Source organism: Xyrauchen texanus, chromosome 29 (genome assembly GCF_025860055.1).
Source record: "Xyrauchen texanus isolate HMW12.3.18 chromosome 29, RBS_HiC_50CHRs, whole genome shotgun sequence".
Taxonomy (NCBI): domain Eukaryota; kingdom Metazoa; phylum Chordata; class Actinopteri; order Cypriniformes; family Catostomidae; genus Xyrauchen; species Xyrauchen texanus.
Genome location: NC_068304.1, coordinates 36,041,662 through 36,069,238, shown reverse-complemented (window position 1 = coordinate 36,069,238; position 27,577 = coordinate 36,041,662). Strand labels below are relative to the sequence as shown.

Genomic DNA, 27,577 nt, shown 5'->3' with positions numbered 1-27,577 from the left:
GATTTAACCAGATTCCGGTGAAACTCATTGTGATACATCGCGCGTATCTGTTCCTTTTCTCAGCGCTGTTCAGTGCTGGGCTAATCATAATAGGCATTTTCGATCAAGGCATTATTTTTTAAGTCATTTTAGAAGATTGCAGCGACATATATAAATTGTTTGATCTTTGCAATGCGTTAATTTCAAATAACATACTTTTATTGCACATATTTAGCCAATAAAACAAAAAACAGTATGCAACTATGTAGTGTTCCTTTACTCAGCGCTGGTTACGATGGATCAATCACAGCTGTCTGTGATTACTGGAAAATATTTATAATTAATTATTTCATAAATATTGATGAGTCAGATTTATTTTAATCAAGTAAATGAACAGATTTAAATGACACCTTTAAAAAAATATATATATTTTAATGCAAAATGGTCTCTTATAAATCTAAAACCATCGTGTTGGGCCACCGAGGGCCCCCTGGAGGAAGTGTACTTAAAGTCTCAAAGGGAACAGGTTTTTTTAATTTTTTTTTAAGAAAGATTTGCCGCACATTGACTGAATTCTACAGAAGTGACGCATGTCAGTGAATTTTTTAGCTATAATACTCATTTGAAAGTTTCTCTCCACGTATAACAACCATAATTCACTTGTGCATGAATGCAGTTCAAAATGAAAGTTTTGGTTCATTCAGCAGCTTCACGGTGATTAACTTCTCTAAATCCATCAGGATGGTTGTGTTGAAGAGTTTACCTCCACCCAGCGAGGGCATCAGACACCAGCAGGCCGAGACAACAGCATTCATGGACGAGAAAAGACTCGGTTCAGGGACCCTGTTTGTAGCAGAGGCGTGAGTATTTTTGAGCGACATTACACGTGTTTGTTTATTATGCTTGTTGTGTTTGTTGAATGTGTGTCCAACATTATAATGACATTAATTCAATTTGTATATACATAATTATACCATGGTCCTGAATGAATACCATATTCATGTAATATGATGCTTTATCAGTTTATTTACTTGCTGCTGCAAGGACTTCTATGGTAATTTCATGGTACATGTTCTAGAAATCATGGCAATAATCTAGTAACTTGTCCAAAAACAATCCTGGGTCATATTTCAACACAAAACTAAAAGAAAGATATAACCAAATGTGTTTTGCTTTAACATAATGAGCCCTGATTTAGGACCGTTTTTTAACTTGTGACGTCATTTTCATGACAATTAAAGGAAAAGTTCACCCAGAAATGAAAATTCTCATTATTTACTCGCCCTCATGCCATCCCAGATGTTTATGACTTTATTTCTTCTGCAGAACACAAAGGAATATTTTCAGAAAATATCTCGGATCTGTTGGTCCATATAATGTTTAAGTGAACTTTGACTAAATGTTTGAAGCTCCAAAAAGCACATAAAGGTAGCATAAAAGTAATCCATAAACTCCAACGTGGTAATCCATGCCTTTAGAAATGATTTTAGGTGAGAACAGACCAAAATATATCTCCTTTTTCACCATAAATCTTGACAAGCTGTCTACTTGGCGATCATGATTTCAAACTCGATTACACTTCCTAGCGCCATCTAGCGCTCTGCGCATGCGTCAAGCACTAAGGAGTGCAATCGAGCTTGAAATCATGATCTTGCCTAGAGGCTGCTATGGCAAGATGTACAGTGAAAAAAAGTTATATTTTGTTCTGTTTCACCCAATATTATCTATATTGATAATTTCAGAAGACATGGATTAAACCACTGGAGTCTTATGGATTACTTTTATGCTGGCTTTACATGCTTTTTGGAGCTTGACATTTTTGGTCACCATTCACTGGCATTGTTTGAACCTACAGAGCTAAATGGTAAATGGTCTGTACTTATATAGTGCCTTTTTAACCTTAAAGGTATTCAAAGCGCTTTACACTGTGAATCATTCACCCATTCACACACACACGTTCATACACCAATGGCGGCAGAGCTGCTATGTAAGGCGCTAGCCTGCCATTGGGAGCAACTTGGGGTTCAGTGTCTTGCCCAAGGACACTTCGGCATGTGGAGTTGTGTGGGCTGAGATTCGTACCACCAACCCTGCGGTTAGTGGCCGACCCGCTCTACCAACTGAGCCACAGCCGGCAAAAATTTTTTTGGGGTAAATTATCACTTTAGGCACACATTCCCCCACAATTCTAATTACTGTAATGCATAAAAACCTCTTCTCACCAGAGTACCATGTTGGCTAAATACCATGGAATTGTATGTAATTATTCAGTACAAATGTATTTACTTTAAATGTTCTTTTCTTTGTCACCTGTCATAAAGCACATGAACATTTGTTTAATAATGGAGTTCTTTCTGTTCTTGCAGGTGTCTGTCTTGGTTTGATGGGTCAGGAATGGGTTTCTCTCTTGAATACACGTCCATCAATCTGCATGCAATCTCACGAGATCAGAGTGACTTTCCAGAAGAACACTTGTATGTGATGGTGAATGCCAAACTTGATGGTGAGGAATAGGGGTCTAACACCCTGTCTACAACAGGCACGTCTGTTGACATGCCGCTGCAACTGCTTGAGGCTGTCTACATTGGATGCATCGGCACAACTGTTCTAAACCATTTTATTTGTGTAGTAGCGCGTGCAGCACAAAATAGAACGTGACACCCATTTGTTGTCGGCGCAACGGACGTGCCGCTGTGGATTTCTTCCAGTGTAGACCGCATCATTGATTATAATGGATTTCTATTTTTTTTTAAGCAACGTGCCGCTCCCATCCAGTGTAGACCGGGTGTAACAGTGATTCAGAATGCTGAAAGAACAGGGACTTTTCCAGCAAATTTCGAGATGCATTGATATAGATTTTTAGACCAATACAGATAGTTTGTAATTAGTGTTGTTTGCCCTCTGCCCCTCCCCACTTTTGTTTAAAAATAAAAACAAACACAATCATCACACTATAGCTCCAATCATGAATTTGACATACTTTAAATTCATTCTGGCATCACAACATTTTAATGGAAAAGATGGATATCTGTTTTGTACTTTTGAAACCTGGCAGAAAGTGTTTACCATTTGAATTGGAGGAACTGTGATTTATATTATCACTTATGATATTGTCCCTCAGATGAAAATGAGGCTGAGATGCCGGATAAAGCTCCAGATGATGCAAGAGATGTGGCGAGCGACTGTGACAGTGAAGACTTGGGAACCATCACAGAGCTTCGCTTTGTGCCCAGTGATAAAGCCTCATGTGAGTGTATGAATCAAACACAGAAATGACTTCAGTATATACAGTACAAGAATCATTACTGTACATAGTGATAGCTTGTGTGTGTGCAGTGGAGCACCTGTTCTCGGCCATGTGTGACTGTCAGGCGCTGCACCCTGATCCTGAGGATGACGATTCAGATGATGACGATGATGATTTTGAGGGAGAGGAGTATGATGTTGAAGGGGCGGGTGAGTGTCTTTCTGACCATTGATGCATCAAGCATCTCTCTAATGTCATTTGTAATGCATTTAAAGGGATAATTCACCCTTAATTTGTGTTCTGCACAAGAAATTCATACACATCTGGGATGGCATGAGGGTGTGTAAATGATGAGAGACTATTTCATTTTTGGATGAACTATCCCTTGATAGCTGAAGAGCGAATGCCAGTTTTGTGGCACTAGCGTCATCAAACAAAAAAGAATGATATTTTTTTTTAAACATTCCAGAAAATTCCCCTTTTTTTACTCTGAAGGTTTATCATTGTCTTAGAACAAGAGCTTGGTCATGGAGATGAACCCGCATTTTACACCTACGAGGAGGGCTTGTCTCACTTGACGTCTGATGGTCAGGCCACCCTGGACAGACTGGAGGGGTTGCTCGCCCAGTCAGTTTCACAGCAGTTCCACATGGCTGGAGTCAGAACTGAAGAGCCATCAGCCCAGTTTGAAAGTGTGTATATTTCGAAAACTTATTTTTGATATTTTTTATTTTGAAGAAAAAAAAATATCCAATCTACCTCATTTTTTGTTAGTCAAGGGGCCACCGATATTTCAGCTAACAGCCTGTGTCACCTTGATAAATGATCTGTTCTACCATATTTTATTTCTCACAGCCATATTCCAAAATATGGAAGTACAGATAATTCTTTTCATTGCATAGTGAATTCTTTATGGATCTTTGCACCTGAAGAAAGAAAATGCTCATAAAAACAAAAAGGAGTGATTTGTAAATTCTTTTCACCTGTGCTATGTTGAAAACACATTATCTGAAGTTTTACATTGTGAATTTAATTGCTTTTAAAAAATGTACACTCATCTCAATTCGTATGATTGCAACCCACTCTAACAACACGTTTGAGCAATGAAGACACAAGTCTGTCAGGTTTAGCAAGCGAAACTTTCCCCCATTTATATATTATGCAGGTCTTTAGCTGTGCAATTTAGCGGGGTCTTCGTTGGCGTATCTTGCGCTTCATAATGGGCCACACGTTCTCCACTGGAAACAGATCAGGACTGCCGGCAGGCCAATCCAGCACCTGCACTCTCTGCTAACACAGCCATGCACTTTAAGTCCGAGCAGTATGTGGTTTAACATTTTCCTGTTGGAAAATACAGGGACGAACCTGGAAAAGACGGCGTCAGGATGGCAGTGAATGTTGATTTAAAATGTTTACACCTCTTTCTGCATTGAAGGTGCCCTCACAGATGTGAAAGTTACCCATGCACTGGCTTTTTGGACCAGGCAACAGCTTCGATGGCCCGTTTCCTCTCTGGGCCGGAGAACACAATGGCTGTTTTTTCCAAACATTATTTGAAATGTAGACTGGTTGGCCCACAAAACACCATTACAGTTTTCTACTTTCCATCTAAGATGAGACTGAGCCCAGAGAAGTCTGCGGTGCTTCTGGACAGTGTTGATGTAGGGCTTCTGCTTCAGTGAAGCCTTAAATTGCATCTGTGGATGCAGCGGCAAATTGTTTTGAATGACAAATGTTTACCGAAGTATTTCCGAGACCATGATATCCATTACAGATAAATGACTGTTTTTAAGACGTGATATCTGAGGGATCAGAGATCACGCACATTCAGAAGCGGTTTTCGTCTTGCCCTTTACACACCAAGATTTGACCGGATTCCTTGAATCTTTTAACTATACTGAGCACTGTAAAGGGTGAAATCCTTCCAATTTGTCTTTGGGGACACTGTTCTCAAAGTGCTGGATTATTTGTTGATTCATCTGTTGGCAAATTTGCGAGCCTCAACCCATCCTTGCTCTTGAAGGTCTAGGCTTTTTTTAGAGGCTCCTTGGATACTATAACACTATTACCTCACCTGTTTAACATCTCCGTTTCACATCACCTTATTTCAACTCATCAGATTAATATTAGCCCCGGTGTCAACTGTTTTGGAGTACTTTGCAATCATCTGAAGTAAAAAATAATGAAATTCACAATGTAAAACTTCATATAATGTGTAGTTGTAGTGCTTTCAATATAGCAAAGGGTGAATATAAATGACACACTTTTTGTTTTTATTAGCATTTTCAATACTGTATCAACTTTTTCGGAATTGCAAGTTTACAATTTGTTTTTATTTTAGAAAACTAGTGATGATCACTACAGAATTTATGATTTGTCTACAAGAATGCAGTTTTTTGTTTGCCTAGAAAAAACATGCCATGATAAAAACCATACTTGGTATATATGATATCATAGTACAGTATTTTTTTTATTTATGTGATACTCTGATGGTACGTCAAAGAATACCATGATTGTGTTACCATGGTATTGCCATGTTTTTTGGCCACCTATCATGGCAAGTTTTTCTTGTTACTATAATACATCCTTTAGTATCATCAGCATCACTGCGATCAAAATGAAAAAATTAAGATGAAAGATTCTTGCACTATTTGAAGGATATCCCGTATTAACATTTGCACTAGAAATAAAAACTGTAGTAATTTTGGTATTTTGACAGCTCCGGTTACCATGTTGGTTTTTTTGTAAGGAATTCTAGGCTTGATTTATAGACTCTAAATATACATGAAATATTGTAATGCACGAGCAGCCACAAGGTGGCAGAAGCAAAAATGTCATACTATAGCCGTGGCCAAAAGTATTGGCAGTGACATCAATTTTGTGTTTTGCAAAGTTTGCTGCTTCAGTATTTGTAGATTATTTTCTTTCACATGTTTCTATGGTATACTGGAAAACACTGATAAGTATTTCATGAGTTTTAAAGGCTTTTATTGGCAAAAACATTCAATATATGCAAAGAGTCAATATTTACAGTGTTGACCCTTGTTCTTCATAACCTCTGACAATTCGCACTGGCATGCTGCATATCAGCTTCTGGGCCAAATCCTGACTGATGGCGATCCATTCTTGCCTTATTAGTGCTCTGAGTTGATCCCAATTTGTGGGCTTCTGCTTGTCCCCTCATCTTTTGAGGATTGACCACAGGTTCTCTATGGGATTAAGATCCGGGGAGTTGCCTAGCCACGGATCCATATTTTCAATGTAATGATCTCCGAGCCACTTCATTATCACACTTGCCTTGTGACATGGTGCTCCATCATGCTGGAAAATGCACAGACCATCACTGAATTGCTCCTGGATTGTTGGGAGAAGTTGCTCTTGCAGGACATTTTGATACCATTCTTTATTCATGGCAGTGTTTTGGGGCAGAATTGTGAGAGAGCCCACTCCCTTGGATGAAAAGCAACCCCACACATGGATCATGGTCTCAGGATGCTTCACTGTTGGCATGACACAGGACTCATGGTAGCTTTCACCTTCCTTCTCCTGACTATCGATTTTCCAGATGTCCCAAACAGTCGGAAGGGGGCTTCATCAGAGAAAACATCTTTGCACCAGTCTTCTGCTGAATTTCAGTCTGTCCGATGTTTTTCTTGGAGAGAAGTGGCTTCTTTGCAGCCCATCTTGACACCAGGCCATTGTCCAAAAGTCTTTGCCTCACTGTGCATGCAGATGCACTTACACCAACTTTGCTGCCAATATTGAGCAAGTTCTGGACTGGTGGTGACACTATTCCATAGCTGACTCCTCAGGAGGAGACGGTCCTGGCACTTGCTGGACCCTTTGGGACGTCCTGAAGCCTTCACTGCAGTTGAACCTCTCTCCTTGAAGTTCTTGATCCGGTTAATGGTTCTTTCAGGTGCAATATTCTTTGCAGCAATTTCCTTGCATGTGAGGGCATTTTGATGCAAAGCTATGATGGCTGCACGTCTTTCTTTAGAGGTAACCATTATGAACAAGAACACAATGATTGGAAGCACTTCTTCCCTCCTTTTAAAGCAATCAGTCTGCTCTTATAATCCAATCAGAATGATAGAGGGATTTCACCTGACTAGTCCTCGTTCACACTTTCCCAGGTGCTGCTGATATGATTAGTGAAATGATGTTGGCTGGTCATTTTGTGCCAGGGCCAAAAAACCGTGAAATTTAGTTTTTTTGTGATATAAAGTTTTTTTGGGCAAATTAAGCTTTTTGCCATTATTTAAAATGCATCTGATCAATCTGCACAATCTAGAATTGATGTGAATCAACACCACAACAACTGATGCAGAAAACTTTGCGAAACACAAAATTGATGTCACTGCTTATACTTTTGGCCACGGCTGTACATCCCTCATATGACACTAAAATATAAAAGTTTAGGATGTTTTTATCTGACAGTGTATATGTGTGCTTATGTTTTGTATTTCAATCGAGTAAAAATGTTCTGTGTTTGTATAATTTGTGAATTCAAGCATCCATCGACTCGTGAAACTCAGCCAGATGTGTTTGTGTGTGTCTGTTATGAGCCGGATTTCCTGAAAACTAATGGATGTGTGCTGGGCAAAGCAGGATGGGTGTAATTAAATACTGTTTAAACGTTGCATGTGTTGGTTCCTTTTTATGTATTCAGATGGAATGGAGGTCGACTCGAACACAGTTGCTGGGCAGTTTGAGGACGCTGATGTGGACCACTGGTAATTATACTTCTATGGAATTATAAATCTAGGGAATTTCTGGAACTGGTGCCAAATGTTAGTGATGCAAAATGCATGTCTTAGTGGGCCGCTGCTGTTGGTGAAATTCTCATCTGTCCTGGACAGATACATTAAAAACTGCTCTTTTGGTCACACTCTTAAAGGAATAGTTCACCCAAACATTAAAGTTCTGTCATGGCACGGTGGCTTAGTAGCACTAAGAAGGTCTGTCATGGCACGCAAGAAGGTCCCAGGTTCGAGTACCGGCTCACCCAGGGCCTTTCTGTGTGGAGTTTGCATGTTCTCCCTGTGTTTGCGTGGGTTTCCTCCGGGTGCTACGGTTTCCCCCACAAGTCCAAAAACATGCAGGTTAAGTGAACTGGACTCTAAATTGCCCCATATGTTTCAGTGAGAGTCCCCCAGCCACTGGGGGTTGTGTCAGGAAGGGCATCCTACGTAAAACTGTGCCAAATCAAATATATATGTGAAGCAGACAACGCACCCACGTGGGACAAAACGCTAGGAAAGAAGTTCATGCTGTTCTTTTTCCAGCTTAAGTCTAGTTAAGCAATAATTTAGATTCAGAAGATCAGATTTATGAGTGTGTAAACAGTTGGTGTGTCTGTAATTGTAATCGGAGCATGTGCATGAGTCTGAATTGTGAAATGTATCTTCTGTCTGACAGATGGATTGTGTCTCATTATTGCTGATTATAGCACTTCAGTGGGGCATGCTGGGATACCGGCTGATTCACAGAACCCAGAAAGCTCTTATCCCCCACCCCCCCCACCCCCCAGTCAGCACTCTCGCCTGAATTTAATGGGCTGTTTTACACCGCATACGTCTCATTAATGTATTTTGTAGTTTTCCCTGATGACCAAATTAAAGAATTATTCTTCTCAATGGAGTGATGTTAATGTGTTTGTTAGAAATTTCAATAAATACAATTGTTTTTGTACAAAGCCTGCTTTTTTATATTTGGTGTCTTGTTTCTCTTTGATAGAAGAAATATCCTCAAAGTAGTTCTAAAGATACCAAGACCGATGTTTGAGACATCTCTGTCTCTAACCATTTGTCTAAATATTTCCTTGCATAAGTAAAGTATTTTGTCTGTCAGTTCATCCAGACATGTAATAAGTGAATCTCCCGAAACTCCTGTCATGAAATGTGTGGATAATATTTCACCCCAAAATAAAAATAAGAACTTTTATTTTATTTTGCATAGAGAATATATATATAATTTTATTTATTCTGATTTCTTTGCATTGTGACGTTTCAGGGTTCCATTAATCATGGTAAACCTAAAAAAGGAATTTTAAAATTGTTTTCACATTCTGGAAAAGTCATAGAAATCAGTAAGTCATAAAGAAACATTGGTCATTTCTATAGTGTTTTTTAAATTCAGAACTTAAACTACTAAGTGTTCTCATGAAAAATGGCAGCTTTGCAGATCCTTGGCATTCTAGCGGTCAGTTTGTCCAGATACTCGGGTGACATTTCACCCCACACTTCCTGTAGCACTTGCCATAGATGTGTCTGTCTTGTCGGGCACTTCTCACACACCTAACTGATCCCACAAAAGCTCAATGGGGTTAAGATCCATAAAACTTTTTTCAATGATCTGTTGTCCAATGTCTGTGTTTCTTTTGCCCACTCTAACCTTTTCTTTTTGTTTTTATGCTTCAAAAGTGGCTTTTTTTTGCAATTCTTCCCATAAGGCCTGCACCCCTGAGTCTTCTCTTTACTGTTGTACATGAAACTGGTGTTGAGCAGGTAGAATTCAATGAAGCTGTCAGCTGAGGTCATGTGAGGCATCTATTTCTCAAACTAGAGACTCTGATGTACTTATCCTCTTGTTTCTTTGTACATCTGGCCTTCCACATCTCTTTCTGTCCTTGTTAGAGCCAGTTGTACTTTGTCTCTGAAGACGGTAGTGTACACATTTTGTATGAAATCTTTTTTTTTTTTTTGGCAATTTCAAGCATTGTATAGCCTTCATTCCTCAAAACAATGATTGACCAATGAGTTTCTAGAGAAAGCTGTTTCTTTTATTGCTATTTATGACCTAATATTGACCTTAAGACATATCAGCCTATTGCATAATTTGGCAACTCCAAAACAAACACAAGACAATGTTAAACTTCATTTAACTAACCAAATAGCTTTCAATTGTGTTTGATATAATGGCAAGTGAGTTTTAGTACCAAATTACCAATTTAGCTGCTGGAAATGGGGCCTGTCTAGATTTGATCAAAAATGACACTTTTTTTTCAAAAAATGATGGTGCTGTCAAAAAATCTGTACATTATTCCAAACATTTGGCTGCCAGTGTGTATATGTATATATATATATTTTTTTTTTTTTGTATTATTATTTTTTGCATTACACACACACACATATATAATATATATTAGTAAATGTTTATACCACATAGTAGCCTATCTGATGTGGTTGTTTCGTATTTGTGCTTAATTGACATGGGAAAAAATGCAAAAACCAAAAATAAGCTTCAAAATCTTCAAAAAGTTCTTCTTTTATTATTATTATTATTATTATTATTTGGTCTAAAATTGCCAAACGATTCAGAGCACAAGTTCACATTTCCAGTTCGGTATTACATTTCGGATATTTGCGGCCGTGAATTCTCAGCAAGATTAGCTAACCATACTCGGGATACAGAAACCTGCTGGACGGAACGGATTTAGTCACATGGGGACTCACGATTGGTCACTTGGTCAGTCAGTCTATTCTAATCCTCATTTCACTGCTCCACAACGAGAACCGTTCGTCCCAATGCTGGAAGAATGGTGAGATTCACCCCTAAAGACAGACAATATTTAAAAGGATTTGTGCTCAAATAATAATGTGTGAACTTTTCCCTTGCGTCTGCCCATACTGCCCTAATCAGACAAATATTCAATGTAACCATTAATTACCATCTGTAATGCAGACAATATAGGGAGTGACAGTTTAGTGTTATTTCTGTCTCGGTAATAATGAGCCCTAATGACAGATTACTGAGTGGCTAAATTTCATACAGAACTTTATAATGTCTCCCCACAGTGTACTCTTGCCCTCTTAATGAACCTTGGACTTTTTCGTCAAGTTATTCTCAGCGAATCGCAAGATCATAGTGAGTCACTAGGCCTGACAACTACTGTCATCGGCTGATGATTAACAAATGATGTAATTTACACACCAACTCACGACAAGCCCACACACCGTGTTTCCTCCTAAATGTTTTTGTAATGATCAATAATCCTGATGGGATTATTAGCAATGCTGTAAAATGAAAGCATCTGTAATTATCCAATCAGAATTGATCAAAAATATTATTTTTGTTGGTTGAATATTAGTTTGATATACGTACCTCTTTTGTTTCAAACTAAAGACATATTTAGCATCGTTCACCCAATAATGACCGAACATTTATTCACCGTAATGTTGTTCCAAACCATGGAACACAAAAGGAGATGTAAGGCAAAATGACATTCACTTTCATTGCACTTTTTTCATACATTGAAAGTGAATGGTGACTGAGACTGCACATTTTTGTGCTGTGCACCATTTCAGTCTGTAAATCCCAGAAGGTCAAAGGTGACAATGATTTCACAACAGTCTGGTCTGATCTCTCAGGTTAAATAATAACCACTGGGACATGCTTTTTACACAGTTTACTTAAAACAGACCTAATACATTGATTTGGATTGATTTTTTAGTACTGCTTCGGTTTTCCTTCTAACACAGCAGTGTTATACATTATGCAGTCAAAACTTGAACTTGATTGGCTTGTTCACAACATGGCACTTCTTTTCTGGTCTGTTTCTGGTGTACCCAGGTTCTTTTACACAGGATAGCCCAAAGACACTGCCAAACTGTGCTTTATATAACTATTATTGTTGTAAAACATTACCTATTACTAGGTAATAATCATCGCTAGTAGATATATCTTCAAATAACGTTCTAACAGCGCTTATTCCAGGAATGTCCAGTTGTTAAGAAATGTTACAGTGTGACAAATAAAAAATATGATCACCAAAATAAATATTACAGTGAATCTAAGAAACATAAAAACTAACTAAAAGCACGAATAAAAGAGTTGGTCATGTGCTTTTTATAACCGTTTCAGGCAACCGGCAGCTAAACAGGATTATTGTGCCTTTGGAATATGCAATATAGTTTCATTAAAACACCATTCTTATGCATTTCATTTTCATAACAAAATTCAATCAAGTCGAACCGAGTAATCTTTAATAAAAAAATCAATATTTTAAGTGTTATTAAATAAATTTTAATGTATTGTTTTAATTTGTATGAAATTGAAATAATCTTTAAAATAGGCTAAAATATATTTTTTTGAGTGTGTTTACTGAATAATACCCTTTAAAATAGCACCTTAAATTTACTTCATCTTTTTCTTTTTGAGGTCATTGGAGTTTAGGCCCTTTAAAATTGTGCTTTTTCCTGAGATGACTGGGATCACCTGGTCAAAAAGCAGTAGAGAGCATGCCATACCTGTACAAAACACAATACAAATGTTAAAAACATTGACTGAACTTCTTTAAAGACACAGCAGAAAGACCCTAAAGCCTGATATTACATTTCTTAGATTTGCATTTACAAATGTTAACAAACAGAAATTTAAAAGGTGGACTCATGAACTTTTTGCTCGTGTCATCTTGGATTTACAGTGACACCTAGTGGTGCGGATGCAGCATCATTCAAAATCAAAGGTTTTCAGTTACAGATGTCATTGTAGAAATTGATTATTCACAATCAGCCATGAATCATTTAATCAAAGAGTGAAAGTGTCCAATAACAAGACAAATGACTGAGATTAAGCAAGTGCTATCCAGCTGGTCATGTTATTCTAAAATGGCAGCCCCCATGAGGGTGCCCCCAGGGCTGGACTGGGAAGAGAAATCTGCCAGGGTGGCCCAACTGGGGGGGTATGTTTAGCTGTCCTTTTGCGCATATCGCAGTGCTATTTTGTGATCTGTTATGCAAAACGCGACGGCTCAATTTTAGCTTATCACGGCCCATTCGGAACCTTTCGCGGCCCGTTCGGCTTCTCCCGATGGCCAGTCCGCCCCTGATTGGGCCCAAAGTGTGCCGGCCCACCGGGAAAATGCCCGGTATGCCAGATGATCATTCCAGCCCTGGGAGCCCCTACCCCATGTAGAATAAAACGGCTTTTAGAAATTTACTGATATGACTAGAGTCCTCATCTCATATGAGTGGTCCCGATTTTATATGTTTCAAAATTACAATTAATTTCTTTAAATTTCTTTGGGGTGAAAATTACTGAGTGCACCTTTAAGTGTAACTAGATGTTTAAACATTACAGAAATTTTAGAGCTAATCTCAACTAGAAAATTAGTATTCACTGTAGAAATGTCCATGACTTTTTAAAATGTTATTAATTTCCATGACTTTTCCCAGCCTGAACATTTTAAAGTTCCCTGATATTCACAGGTTGTCCATGGCCACGAAAATCCTGCAAACAAATGCTATATGGCATTCTTTGACACTGCTGTTCTGGTGTTTGAGCTGTTTAACAGTACTATGCAAATAAATCCAAATTTTACTTTAGTACTGACGATTTCCTGTTCTGTATATGTTGTTACATATTACGTGTTTGAAAGCACTTTTTCTAGCAAGTAACTTTCTGAATTTCATTCTTGCTGATTGTTTCTTGCTGTTGATCACACAACAGTCTCACGTGTGAAACAATTTTTGGAAGTCACTCTGGACAAGAGCGTCTAACCAAATTGCTCACCTAGTATTGGTCCCAGCCAGTATACAAATGTGTACTCGAAGATAGAGTTTCCAGGACAGGGGAACTGAATTGAGAATGCCAGTGCTGGGTTGAAGACTGCTCCTGTGATATGTCCACCTTAACAAAAAACAAGTGTGACTTAATTGTTGGTGACTTCAACATACACATAGATAATGAAAATGACACATTGGGATTAGCATTTATCAATATTCTCAACTCTCTTGGAGTCAGACAAAATGTGGCAGGACCAACTCATCATAATCATACACTAGATTTAATTCTGTCATATGGAGTTGATGTTGATACTATAGAAATTCTACTGCAGAGTGATGACATCTTAGATCATTACCTCGTCTCTTGTATGCTGCAATCAGCTAATGTTACTCGATCTACACCATGCTATCGCTCAGGTAGAACTATTCTTTCGACCACTAAAGATAGCTTCACTAATAATCTTCCAGACAGATCTCATATTCTCAGTAAACCCCAAAGCCCAGAATAACTTTTTGAAATAACAGAAAACATAAATGAAGTCTTCTCTAGCACTCAAGTGTCACCCCCCTTCGATTAAAGAAAATTAAAGAAAAAAGCCCTGCACCATGGGACAATGACTACAGTCATGCTCTCAAGAGAGCAGCTCGGAAAATGGAGTGGAAGAATACAACATTAGAGGTATTTCACTGTACATGGAAGGATAATGTCTGTACCTACAGACAGGCACAAAAATATTTTAGGAAACTCATAGAAAATAACCACAACAATCCTCAGTGTTTATTCAGTACTGTGGCTAAATTGGTTAGGAATAAAGCTTCAACAGAACCAGATATTCCGTCGCAGCACAATAGTAATGACTTCATGAATTTCTTTACTGATAAAATTTAAATAATCAGAATTATCTACTCATGTGCAACTTCAATCCTTCGCTGTCATAGGTCATGAAGAGCTAACAAAGCTTATCGAAAACTCAAAAGCCACAACATGTTTGTTAGATCCAATACCAACCAAGCTCTTAAAAGAGGTATCTCCTGTAATCTCAGAACCTCTTCTTAATATTATTAACTCCTCGCTATGCTTAGGACATGTCCCAAGCAACTTTAAAATGGCAGTTATCATTTTTCTTCTAGTGCTTTTGATCTTAGTGCTGCCTTCAACACGATAGATCACGGCATTCTCTTAAATAGGCTTGAGAATTATGTTGGCATTTGTGGACTTGCATTAGCATTATATTCATGATGTTAGCCAGAGGGGAACTGGCCCCCACAATGAGTCTGGTTTCTCCCAAGGTTGTTTTTCTCCATTAACCAACATCTTATGTAGTTTTGTGTTCCTTGCCAGTCGCCTTCGGCTTGCTCACTGGGGTCATAAATACAATTATTATTTAATTACTTGTCTTTAAACACAATTCAAAATCGTATTTTATGAAACTACACAATGATGACCCATCGACATTATAAATATTACAGTTTTATCTTCTGTTAATGCCTAATCTTCTGTAAAGCTGCTTTGAAACGATGTGTGCTGTGAAAAGCGCAATACAAATAAAAATGACTTGACATCATTGACAAAATATAGATACTTTCGGCATGTTTCTTTGCTGCTAACAGTATAGAAACGTTATTGTAATGTTATTTATTGACTAGATCTGCTTACATTAAAGTAAGAATCTGGGTTCAATTGAACTTCAGATGATTTGACAGCATTTGTGGCATACTGATGACCACAAAAAACATTATTTGGAGTCATTCCTTCTTTAAAAAACAATTTGCAGTGAGGCACTTAAAATGGAAGTGAATGGGGACAATTTTTGGAGGTTTTAATGGCAGAAATATTAAGCTTATAATTTAATAAAAGCTCCAACATTGATTCCTCTGTTTAAACATTTGTATTATTTGAGATATAAAATTGATAAATTGTCACATTTATGGTCATTTGAGTGTTTTAGAGTTCACAGCGTTATGTCCATGTGGCTTTAAAGTTGTGAAATTGGATATAACTTTACACAGAAAAGCTTAGTAAGAGATTTTATCACACCATAATCACATTAACACACCTATTATTAAAGTCTTGTGGCTATACTTCTGAATAAATGTAGATAGATGGATGGATAGACAGACAGACAGATAGATTATATATATATAGATGTTAAATTTGTAGTCCAAAAACTTGGTACAATCATTGTATTTTTTATTAGTGCACACACCTGCATAGACTAAGGCGGTAATGACAGCAGCTATGGCATGGACTTGATATTTCTCCTCCACTTTATCCATGTTAGAGTCTGCTGTGTGCATAAGAAATGAGCAGCCCAGCTCCACAGCAGCAGCCTGTAGCAGCGGGGCATTAATAGGGCTGTTCATGCATTTAAACCCCATCAGTTTGTGCTTTGAGTGAAGGTCAGAGAGCGCCAGTGCCCACACGTGTGGCATCACGCTGCGTGCCATTACAGCCGCGATCAGCTGGCATGAGATCCTTACCAGTGCGCATCTGCGGGAGAGAGTCCCGCGGTAAAGCTTCTCCAGCACGCCGGTGGGGTTACAGATAGCACCGTGGAATGACAGAACGTGGACCACCGAGACCAGATACGTGAGTGTTAATGCAATATGCGTCTCGAGTCCGCCCACCTCCGCGAGGAGCTTTAACTCATGAGTGCACGCGCACAGCTGGAATGTAGAAATAAACTCCAGAACATGTATGGTCCAGACGCGGTTTGGGAGCAGATATAAGACAGTCCTCCTCGCCACCTCACTGAAAACTACAATCCCCACCAGTAGGGACACGGAGATGCTGAGATCTGCCATCTCTACTACCTTCGTCCGGCCTCACCACGATTAATCGTCCGAAACCTTAATCCAGTCAGATAACTTTAAAGCGACTCCGCCCCCGCAACGATCAGCCCTATTCATTTAAGTCCTGCTGTTGTTTGGAGCACGTGAACTAATTAATATTCATGAGTTAACCCCTCACCGCAACAGTGATTTGTTAATTCGTCAGCTGACTCACGCCCCCGTCTGCCTTTTAGCCAATCACGTAGACTCAGTCGGAGAACGTCTAGTCACATAGTTAATATTCATAAGTTATGCGTTCGCTTTAGTAGAATTCGTACATAGGAGTTCATCTTCAGGATAAAACTGCAATTACAATACAATATAAATACATTTACGAAATTGTTTTACCAGAAATTACGAAAAATCTGGCATGACACTGAAGTTGTGAATTTGAAATGTAGCCAAGATTTTGATTATGTTAATTGTATGACATTGCATACCATTCATCTAAATACAGAAACCAAAGGAACATTTCTCAAAAATGTACAAAGCTATAAAACGTTGCCTTTGGAGAACCTTCAATATTGCTATTGTTGTTAACTGTTATTTTCCTGCAGAGGGCGCCGCGATACTTTGGTAATGGGTAGTCAAATTCAATTAAATTAAGAATGAATTAAAAAGTGTTTTGTTTGCATGACAAAATATTTTTGTGTCGTCAAAGCAATAAAAAATTATGAAATAGAAAAATAAATCGATCAATTATTAGAACAGAAAAACAGCAATATGCAAAAATAAATACTTAACAATGCAACATAAATGTAAAATGAATAAGATTTATGTTAAAGGGATAGTTCACCCAAAATAAAAATTCTCCCATCATGTACTCGCCCTTATGCCATCCCAGATGTGAATGACTTTCTTTCTTCAGCAGAACACAAATTAAGATTTTTAGAAGAATATCTCAGCTCTGTTGGTCCATACAATGCAAGTGAATAGTGGCCAGAACTTTGAAGCTCCAAAAATCACATAAAGGCAGCTTAAAAGTGACTCCAGTGCTTAAATCCATGTCTTCAGAAGTGATATGATAGATGTGTGTGAGAAAAAAAGATACATTTTAAGCCCTTTTTACTTATTATGGGTCTACACTGTCACATTCATCTTTTGTTTTTGGCTATTCGCATTCTAAGTACATATCACAGTAGAATTCACAATTAAAAATGGACTTAAATATTGATGTGTTTCTCATGCACACCTATCACATCGCTTCGGAAGACGAGGATTTTAGCACTGGAGTCGCATGGATTACTTTTATGCTGCCTTTGTGTTCTTTTTGGAGCTTCAAAGTTCTGGTCACCATTTACTTGCATTGCATGGACCAACGGAGCGGAAATATCCTTCTAAAATCAATCAATCTATCTATCTATCTATCTATCTATCTATCTATCTATCTATCTATCTATCTATCTATCTATCTATCTATCTATCTATCTATCTATCTATCTATCTATCTATCACATTCTGCTATTAACACAGATGTCTTAAGATATATCATAAGATCAGTCAATATAGCAGACAGGAAGGGCATCCGGCGTAAAACCTGTGCCAAGTCAAACATGCGGATCTCGGATGGTCCGCTGTGGCGATCCTTAACGCGAGCAGCTTTAAGAAGAAGAGGACAATCTAGCAGACATGTAGTTTCCTTTATATTGCATATTCTTCCTCAGCTGGTTCAGGTGACGCGTCTGGTCTCTTGCGGGAATGAGCGCAGCGCTGCGTGGGGAACTCAGTGGCCACTGGGAGTGCGGGTGGGCGGAGCTTCACGCTGCAGGTTTGTGTGTGTCTGTAGCAGTGAGACTGGAGCAAATGAGGGTGGAGAGACACAGAGAGACACACTGAATGCGTGACAGAGAAAAAGAAGAGTCTGATCTGGAATATTACATTCGGATATCATTTGGATAGAGGTGAGTGCAGGTCTTTATTGCTGTCACGCGTGTCGTGGAGGCGCAGTCTCGTTCACGGGGATCTTGCGTGACTCGGAGAATCGGAGACGCGCTGGTGTGGGGCGCGTGTCTGGCTGCCTATTCATGAAAGAAATCACACGGGAGTGTATATGGCTTTATCAGCAGGAATTTCTCTCATCAATTTGTTGATTTGATATCAAGTCACCACCTGATCTGTAGAAGGTACGGTCGCTTTTTATATTGAATGTAACTGAATCAACATACTTGAGTGTTGAATGTTTAATGTAGATCATTTAATATGTATTAGTAATTGATGTTTGTATGAAATAAATAAATAATATTGATTAAAAAAATAGATAAATAATTGAATATTCGCTACATGATTTGTACAAAATAAATTCAAAATAAAAAAATATGTAAATGTATTATTAAAATAGATTTTCTAAAACAGAATAAAATAAATGTTTAATTTTTAATAAATATTTTACACATATATTTCTATTATTATTATTATTATAACTATAACTATTACTAATACTAATATTAGTAAAAATAAGCGACTAGTTACTATATATATATATATATATATATATATACCGATCAGCCACAACATCAAAACCACTTGCCTAATATTGTGTAGGTCCCCCTCGTGCCGCCAAAACAGCGCCAACCTGCATCCTCACCACAATTGTACAGAGTGGTTATCTGAGTTACTGTAGACTTTGTCAGTTTGAATTAGTCTGGCCATTCTCTGTTGACCTCTCTCATCAACAAGGTGTTTCCCTTTACAGAACTGCCGCTCACTGGATGCTTTTTGGTTTTGGCACCATTCTGTGTAAATTCTAGAGACTGTTATGCATTAAAATCTCAGGAGATCAGCAGTTACAGAAATACTCAAACCAGCCCATCTGGCACCAACAATCATGCCACTCTCCAAATAACTGAGATCACATTTCCCCATACCGATGGTTGATGTGAACCTTAACTGAAGCTCCTGACCTGTATCTGCATGATTTTATGCACTGCGTTGCTGCCACACGATTGGCTGATTAGATAATCGCATGGATAGTCTATGGTAACTCAGAGGGGGACCTACACAATGGTGGTTTTAATGTGGCTGAACGGTATATATATATATACACACACACAATCATTTGATTTGCACGCATTTTAAATATACATTTTACACATACATTTCTATTATTATAATTGTTATTATTATTATTAATATTATTATTGTTGTTCTTGCAACCATGTTCCCATTATAGATGTTTATGCATTTTTGTTAAAATAAGGGACTGGTTACCCAACAGTCAAGAAAATGCTTATACACAATTTACACCGTTAGCGTGTAAGCAGCAATGACTGTCACTTTGTTCAGACTGGAGCCATCAGAAATCATATATATATATATATATATATATATATATATATATACACACACACACACACACACAAACACTGTATATATATACTATGTATATATATATATATATATATATATTGTACTCTTAAAAATACATTTAAGTTCATCCAGTAGGATATTTGATCTTTAGTGTATTTAATCCTTTTAGAATTGATATGAGCTTAATATTAAACCATTATGCTAGGATCATGTCTTTGGTCAGACATGCATTGAGTTATGGAGTGATTTTAGAGTGGCTTCTTATTTCAAAGTGTATGATGAAAATAAAACAGTGTTTCTTTTTTGTATATTGAAGCTCTATTTAGAAACAAAGTCAGAAATTAATCTTCGCAGTTATTGAAATCATTACAGAAACTTGTGCAAATCTACCAGAATGCTATTATTGTGGTTTGCTGTGTTGTGGATTTATTCGACACATTGTAGGCAATGATACATGTGAAAGACCAGGACTAAACTGGGTCACTTGTATCAGTATTTCAAGTCACCAATCCTTAATCTAGTTCAGACAAGCGGCAATCTCCATGGATATTACAATACGGACTGACATCTCTAAATGGCTTGCTGTAACATGGTAAATCCTCGATAAACCACATCTAGTTTGTGGGATAGGGAAAGTAGATAGGTGACTGGAAATGAGAGGGAGAAGAGTGGAAATGGGATTGGGAAAGGACCTCACGAGCTGGGACTTGAACTAGGGTCATCCGTGATGCATCAGCACCTTTATTCGACACATTGTAGGCAATGATACATGTGAAAGACCAGGACTAAACTGGGTCACTTGTATCAGTATTTCAAGTCACCAATCCTTAATCTAGTTCAGACAAGCGGCAATCTCCATGGATATTACAATACGGACTGACATCTCTAAATGGCTTGCTGTAACATGGTAAATCCTCGATAAACCACATCCACATGTGTTAAAATGGTAGAGTGGAGATGCATGCCATAAGACATTTTAGCACCTCACGTGGCACTCTCACTTCTAGTTTGTGGGATAGGGAAAGTAGATAGGTGACTGGAAATGAGAGGGAGAAGAGTGGAAATGGGATTGGGAAAGGACCTCACGAGCTGGGACTTGAACTAGGGTCATCCGTGATGCATCAGCACCTCATGTCATGAGCGCAGCCTGTAAGGCTACTGTTCTGTTAGGGTATTTTAAGGTGTGAGATGCCATATCTGTGTGTGTTTTATGTGTTTGTACAATGAATTGCTCATCCATTCTAATTTAATCTAGGTGTGATGCAAGTAGTGCTTGAAAGTGCATACAATGCGCAGTACCAGTAAACACATCTGCAGTGTAGGAAACTGATTCATTTATTTGGGGGGTTGTGCTTACAGATTAAAGTGGGGTTTGGTGATTTTGAAATTAGCAATTCCTTGGGCCACACGTCACCATGTGGTTTTAGGAACACCCTGTTTATCATCCCACAACAAAGAGGACAAAAAACACACAATCTAGATGTGTATTTAACCTAGAACCCTTGCTGTGACTTCATACACATTGTTATACGAGTCTGTCTGACTGTATTTTTTTATCAAGCTGTTCTTTCAAACAGTGATTTGTACTCTCCCACTGATTAATCCTGTTTTTTATGGTTAAAAGATGGTGTTTGGAAAATGGAAATCTTTAAATTTGTTTCACAGAGGGATCTCAAATGGTGCACCCGAGGTTTATAAAGAAAACCGTGCAGAATTTCCATCCTCAATGAAGAGGAATGTTTTTTTTAATTTAAGTAATTAAAATGTAATATTGTGATCTAAAGTGTGTGATTCCATTAGTGGCACCACAAGGATCTGTAAAAATAGCTTGATTTTTACATTTTACACTATGAGTGGTGCTTGCCTGTGCAAAACTCACTGCCAGGCAAGTTGGCAGGGCATTGCTTTGCAATGTGTTCTATTTGTCAGCCTGATCGCATGAAACTTATGTGATTGTGGCAAAAAATTTAGCATAATGACATGTGGTTGCTTGCACGTATCGTGGCAGTTACGAGGTGTAATGTCCACTGAGTGGCGCTAAAAGCGAGGACAATTTTCTGCTGAACAGATGAGGCTTTTAAGGTTTTTTTAAATCAACAAAACCGACCTCCCTACCCTAAACCTTAAACCTAAACCTAACTGATAGTCAGGGGCGTAGCACCAAATTTTGGGCCCTGGGTACAAACCATCTTGCTGGGCCCCCGTACCAAATATGTATGTATAGAAAACTGACTTCTAAGGGGCCCCCCCTGCCTCGGGCCCTGGGTACTCGGTACCCTTTACCCCCCCCAGTCCGACGCCCCTGCTGATAGTGCCATAAAAAGTGAATGTGACATGAAAATGCAATTGCTGAAGGAACCGTGTCATATTGTGCTGCTTCTATGACATTTTCAATTTTTCACCATGCATGAAGATTCTGCGATGCGTACAACGAACAACATAGAAGTTATTTAGCAAAAATTAAGGTATATTAACGTGATTCTATGCAACCTGGTTGGTATTAGCATGTTACTAACTAATACTATGCGATTGCTAGGGATTCCTTGGTGGTTGCTAGGACATTGCTAGGTAATTACTTACAGACCCGAGTCAAAGATCCCTCCCCCAAGTCTCTAGATGGACTCTAGATATGTCTCCATCCCTCTATCAGTGTACATTTTGAAATTCATGTATTTGTGTATTGATGTAGCACTTTTCTCACTGAATATGTTAGTAGAGACTATGGAAGAACTAAGAAAGAGCGTCAGAAAAATAAACTGTAAGTAGGACTGTGAAGTGGATATTCTAACCATGGAAGAAGAGGCTCGAAAGAATATTCTTTGTCCTGCCTGTTCTCTCTGTGAATCTTGCTAACAAAAGAAAGAATGCAAAGTGCTAGCCAGTTACATCAACTGACAATACAGCTACTTTAGAGCTCTGTACCATTGCAGAGATGAAAAAAGTAGCAGCACACAGGAGGAGTGTGGGAGCCACCAGTGGGGCTCCTGTGTGTCTGATCTCAGACCAGGGAGTGTCATTCAGATTGGTGTCAGTGGTCCAATGACCATAAATGGGTTTCTTTGGCTGTTTGCATGGGGGATTTTCATCTGACCACTTAAAGGGTAATTTCTTGAGGAATCAAATGTCTCTTGATATTTTGATATTAGAAGAACTAACAGATTGTGCTGTTAATGTAGTTTGTGTCAGTATGGATTAGAATAATTTAGTAAACTGTGCATCTTCAAAACAATGGTATTGAAGAGGTGTAAAACAAGAGCTAGATGCAGATTAGAAAAAGGATTCAGTAATTATAATTCATGGGTAGCATCTCTGTACGTTTATGTAGTTTTTGTTTTTGCCTTCCTGTGGCCCACTTTCCCCATGCCCTTTTTATTGTTATGCAATACCTGTCATTGAACGTTAACATCTCAGCGCACAGCCCCAAATGTGTTCGGAAGAAATGAGCCACGACATTTCTGTCCACTTTTTCCGTCACAACCCCATCCAGCCATATTCCTATTCTTCCCTGCTCTTCCATGTACAGAAATTGTGTTACTGAACATGGAAGCTTTGATTATAATGCTATCATCATCTTTATTTTCATTACCATAGTAGCATTGGTGATTGAAAATATTACTTGGAAATCCCTTGTAAATATTCTATAATTTCTATAAGTTGCTGACATTAAACCAAAAGTTGTGCCAAAAGTTGTTGAGCGGCACTGGTTGGGTTTGCTGGCCTTTTCTGCATATCGGCGCGTTGTTTTTTGGTCCGTTCTGCATAACGGGGCGGCTCATTTTAGCTTATCGCAGCCCATTTGGCCAATTTCGCGGCCGACCAACCGGCCCGCTCGGTTCTCCCGATGGCCAGTCCTCCCATGATCGGCCCCAAAGTGAGTCGGCCTACCGGGAAAATGACCGGTATGCCAGATTACCAGTCCCTGATTGTAACAAAGCTGTATTGTGTATCAGTCATTGCTTGAAATGGAAAATAACCTGGACGTCTCATGTATATGATACACGCTTGACTTATAAACCAGCATCAGACACAATTGCGTTGGAGGCTGGGCAGAGATATTAATTTCATAAATGTCTTGAGTTCCTCTAAGCTCTGTTTCTGCATTAATTGCTAATTTAAAGGCCGACCTTACTAAATTCCAAGCAATTCAACAAGATTTCTTTTTTTTAGTCCAGGCAAACATTAAATACAGTTGTCACTCCCTTTCTGAGTGCTCAATCCAATTCTGTATATGCAGAGTTCGCTTATTTATGGAGGTGTCAAATGAATTAACATATTTACATTGAGGCCAGAAACATACTTTATGTAAGTATGCACACACCGATGCGAATGCTTGGCCAACACGAGGTTCAGTTGAACATGCATAACTTGCATTCTTGCGTAACTGTGGCGGTAACAAACCTCAGTACTCAAAAGGGCGATAGAGTTACCTTTAAAATCCTGTGCCATTAATTGGGATGTCTCATTATTCAGGGAAGTTTCTATAAATATATTGACTTCGCCTTAACTTGCTCAGCAATGTTCTCTTCAAACTGTTCAAACTGTAGCTTTAAAGTGAAAAATCAAAGAAGTGGACAGTTCACACTAATATCCGCTATAGCACCCCTTGTGGCAACATTCGTTGTGAATGCGACACATACTTGCAGTACCAAAAAATCGAGCATGCGTTGCTAGAAGTGTTTACATAAAGTGTGTTTTGGCCCTAAATCTGCTAATTGTTTACAGAACCAAACTTTCTCTACCAAAGTTGCTCCAACCATTCTAATACTTTGCTAAAAAATTGCAAACTCCAAATAGGTTAAACTGTTAGCATCCATGTTACTTGTTTACTGCTTTGAGATGCCAAAACGTTGCTATGGTTAATACTATTTCAATCATCACAATTTCAGGAATGACTTCTGTATTCCGTACACACTGAACGCTAATTAGTGGGATTCACACGTTTAAATCTGGTTGTTACTCCCAAAATTTCATAGTAACGGATGTGTGCTGTCTCTTATGATGTCAGTTTTTCAAACCCCCACAATTATACACTTCATGAACCATAATACATCCACTACCCACTCCGGTTTGAGCTCTAAAATGTGCCCCGGTATGACTAAGAACTATAAATTATCCACATTAATTAATCAAAATGTAATGTTCAATTTTCTCAAAGCTCATTGGTTGATTTTCAAAAGTTAACTTCTGGTTTATTAGTGAACATTCCTGCTTCTGCGTGAACTGATTTCAGAGGTGTACTCAATGGCTGATTAATTAAAGTCATAAAACTTGTATTTCACTGGAGTGTGAACCAAAATGTTTTTTTGAAATAATGCAGTGTAAGTTGATTTTTCAGGCTCAAATTTCTTAAGAAAATTTGAATGGTGCTTGCCTGTGCAAAAGTCACTGCTGCCATGCTTGGGTGTTGTGTGTGGTTGCCAGGGCATTTCTGTGTGTCCGCTAAGGTTTTCTAAAAAGAGTTTTTATTAGCGCTTTGCATGCCGTTACTGGGGTGCCCTGGCTGTTTGCCAAGGCATTGATAGGTGGTTAGTGGTCACTAGGGTGGTCTGTGTGGTTGTTAGGAGGTTGCATACTCACTGTGAATTCGGAAACAGTAAGTGGACATTTCTTAAGCCAAACTCAAACAGTGCTTTTTGAAATTCAAACCGCGGCCCCCAGTGCCTGAAGCAGGAAGTTTTTTTGAACATATGGGTGAAATCCCCACAAAGGGGTGCCAAAAGCGACTTGTTTTTACTTCTAAATAATGTAACTAATGTATGTTCCTCGTTCAAAGTCTGTGGGATGTTTTATCATCTGCCAGGCGACAATCATAAGTCTGATTTCTTAGAAAAGTAACCGCACACATCTCCTCAACAAGCCGCGTGATTTGAGGTGTCATCAGCATCCTTGACACAAATAGTGCAGGATGAGTTACATGACAAATTAATGGTTAGGGGTTTGTTCAAATCCCTAAACTGAAGTATGAGCAATAGTAACAGGGATGCTTAACTTAGCAAATATAACTTATTGTTATGGCTGGGGCGAGCAGGTGAATAAGGAGTGGTTCTGTGCAAAGAAATTTGGTAAGCCTCCCAATGGCTTAAGTCAACCTTCCCCCTGTATCATATGATAACCATTATCAATAGAACAGAACAGCAAAGGAGGAACCCAAGGTGTGTGATCTTACAGATACAAAGAATCTACAGTATATGACACCTTAGGGTAATTCTGTAAAGTTTTGACAAGCTGAGCTGCTGTGATAGTGATATTAATTTGAGCCTAGTGATAAAGAAGATATTCTCATGCGCTTCAGTACACACGTGTACTTCGATACACATTTACATACCACCAATGGTGCAGGAATGATCTAGAAAGTGTGTGTGTGGGGAACGCTGACAATTGTAGAATAGCACTTACCTGCATGTTCGCTCAGTTCATCAAAGCAAGTGGTTGACATTGGCCTCTGGGCTGTTGTTTTATGTAGTGAAAAAATTTCCCAAAAAGTTGGTGGGCTACAGAGCTTGTACATCCAGATGGTATATCCGATACGGTGTGTTAGTCATGTTTGTTAATGTCAAGCTCCAAAAATGACATAAAAGAACCATTAAAACACCATTAAAGTTGTTCATATGACTCATGCATTTTATTCAATGCCAATTGAAGATAGCTCTGTGAATTACAAAAGGCTGTGTTTAAGAAGTAATATATAGTATGCGCAGTGCGTTATTAATGGCGCTGCTCTGTTTACACATACACATGCGTGAACACACACGCAACACACACACACACACACACACACACACACACACACACACACACACAGCACTGGTTTCTGTTCGGGATCGGTATCGGACGATACTGAGATTTCTGATATCGGAATCGGATCAGAAGAGAAAAAGTGGTTTTGGTTTGGTTTTGTCAGAATAAACTAAGTACGTACACAAGCACATCAATGCGCTTGCACACACACACACACACACACACACACTTTTCTTTTGGAAAAAGGGTAATCTGTGACGCAGCTGTTTCCATCCACCAGCTGTCCAACTCCTCCCATATGAAGCGCAATACTCAGAGGTGTCCATCGCCATGACAACGTGCTTAATAATGTACACCCGCACGGCATGCTGGGAGTGAAACGTTCCAGTGGAGCACACAAGAATATATCATACTTCTCCGTCTTTTGCCATCGAGTTCCCGAGACGTTTTTTGCTACAGTACCTTTAAGACTTCAATATGTAAATGACTAATTATGATAGGCTAGCTTTCATGTACAGGACTATATTGGACTTCACAAGGCTGGATCTCTAGCTTCCTCATCAACCAGATAAACTCGACTTTTGCATTAAGACAAAAAAAACAAGGAAGTCTTCCTGATAAGTCTTGCTATTTATTCATGCTTTACAATTCCAGCTTTAAGAAACATCTTACTGTAATTCTAATCACAAGATCTGCCAAATTCCTCAGCAGTTGTTCCGTTCTGTCTGCATGCAACACAGCTTCCTCAAACGCAGTCCGTGATTTATTCTCTCACCAGAATACTGTCGAGAGAACACAGCGTTTTAAGGAGTGGTGTGCTTTTACTTTTCTAAGTGATCAGTCTGGGGGACATTAAAACAGGCGGTTGGTCATCAGGGAACACCCTGATTAAAACTCAGTGCATGCTCTGATTTGATCTGACTTTCTTTTCTGTTTCTTCTGTATATATACAGTATACACAGCCTTC

At 38.6% G+C, this 27,577-nt stretch overlaps 3 protein-coding genes across 6 annotated transcripts in view; 2 read left to right on the top strand and 1 right to left on the bottom strand.

Moving 5' to 3' along the window:
• Window positions 1-482: 482 nt before the first annotated feature.
• On the top strand, window positions 483-8,891 carry LOC127622705 (methylosome subunit pICln-like). Of its 3 annotated transcripts, none has more exons than XM_052096755.1 (7): window positions 483-571; window positions 720-839; window positions 2,346-2,482; window positions 3,101-3,226; window positions 3,316-3,435; window positions 3,739-3,918; window positions 7,899-7,966. In XM_052096755.1, coding segments are annotated over exons 1-7 (753 nt in total). In that variant the 5' UTR covers window positions 483-569. The 3 variants fall into 3 exon arrangements, with proteins under 3 accessions (XP_051952715.1, XP_051952714.1, XP_051952713.1); XM_052096754.1 differs by adding an exon at window positions 8,648-8,891 and having other exon boundaries at window positions 544-839; window positions 7,899-7,962; XM_052096753.1 differs by having other exon boundaries at window positions 544-839.
• A 2,421-nt stretch (window positions 8,892-11,312) lies between these two features.
• LOC127622704 (aquaporin-11-like) lies at window positions 11,313-16,553 on the bottom strand. Its single transcript, XM_052096752.1, has 3 exons — window positions 15,942-16,553; window positions 13,742-13,858; window positions 11,313-12,477 (listed from the first exon to the last, which is right to left on the bottom strand). Exons 1-3 carry the CDS (start codon window positions 16,537-16,539, stop codon window positions 12,365-12,367), a joined length of 828 nt encoding a protein of 275 aa, XP_051952712.1. The 5' UTR covers window positions 16,540-16,553; the 3' UTR covers window positions 11,313-12,364.
• Window positions 16,554-18,325: 1,772 nt separating this feature from the next.
• Window positions 18,326-27,577, top strand: part of LOC127622703 (serine/threonine-protein kinase PAK 1-like) — a 54,149-nt gene continuing 44,897 nt past the window's right edge. The window contains exon 1 of one of the 2 annotated variants that reach the window (XM_052096749.1): window positions 18,326-18,467. The gene's annotated coding sequence lies outside the window, so the exon portion shown is untranslated. The other variant, XM_052096751.1, reaches the window with a different exon arrangement.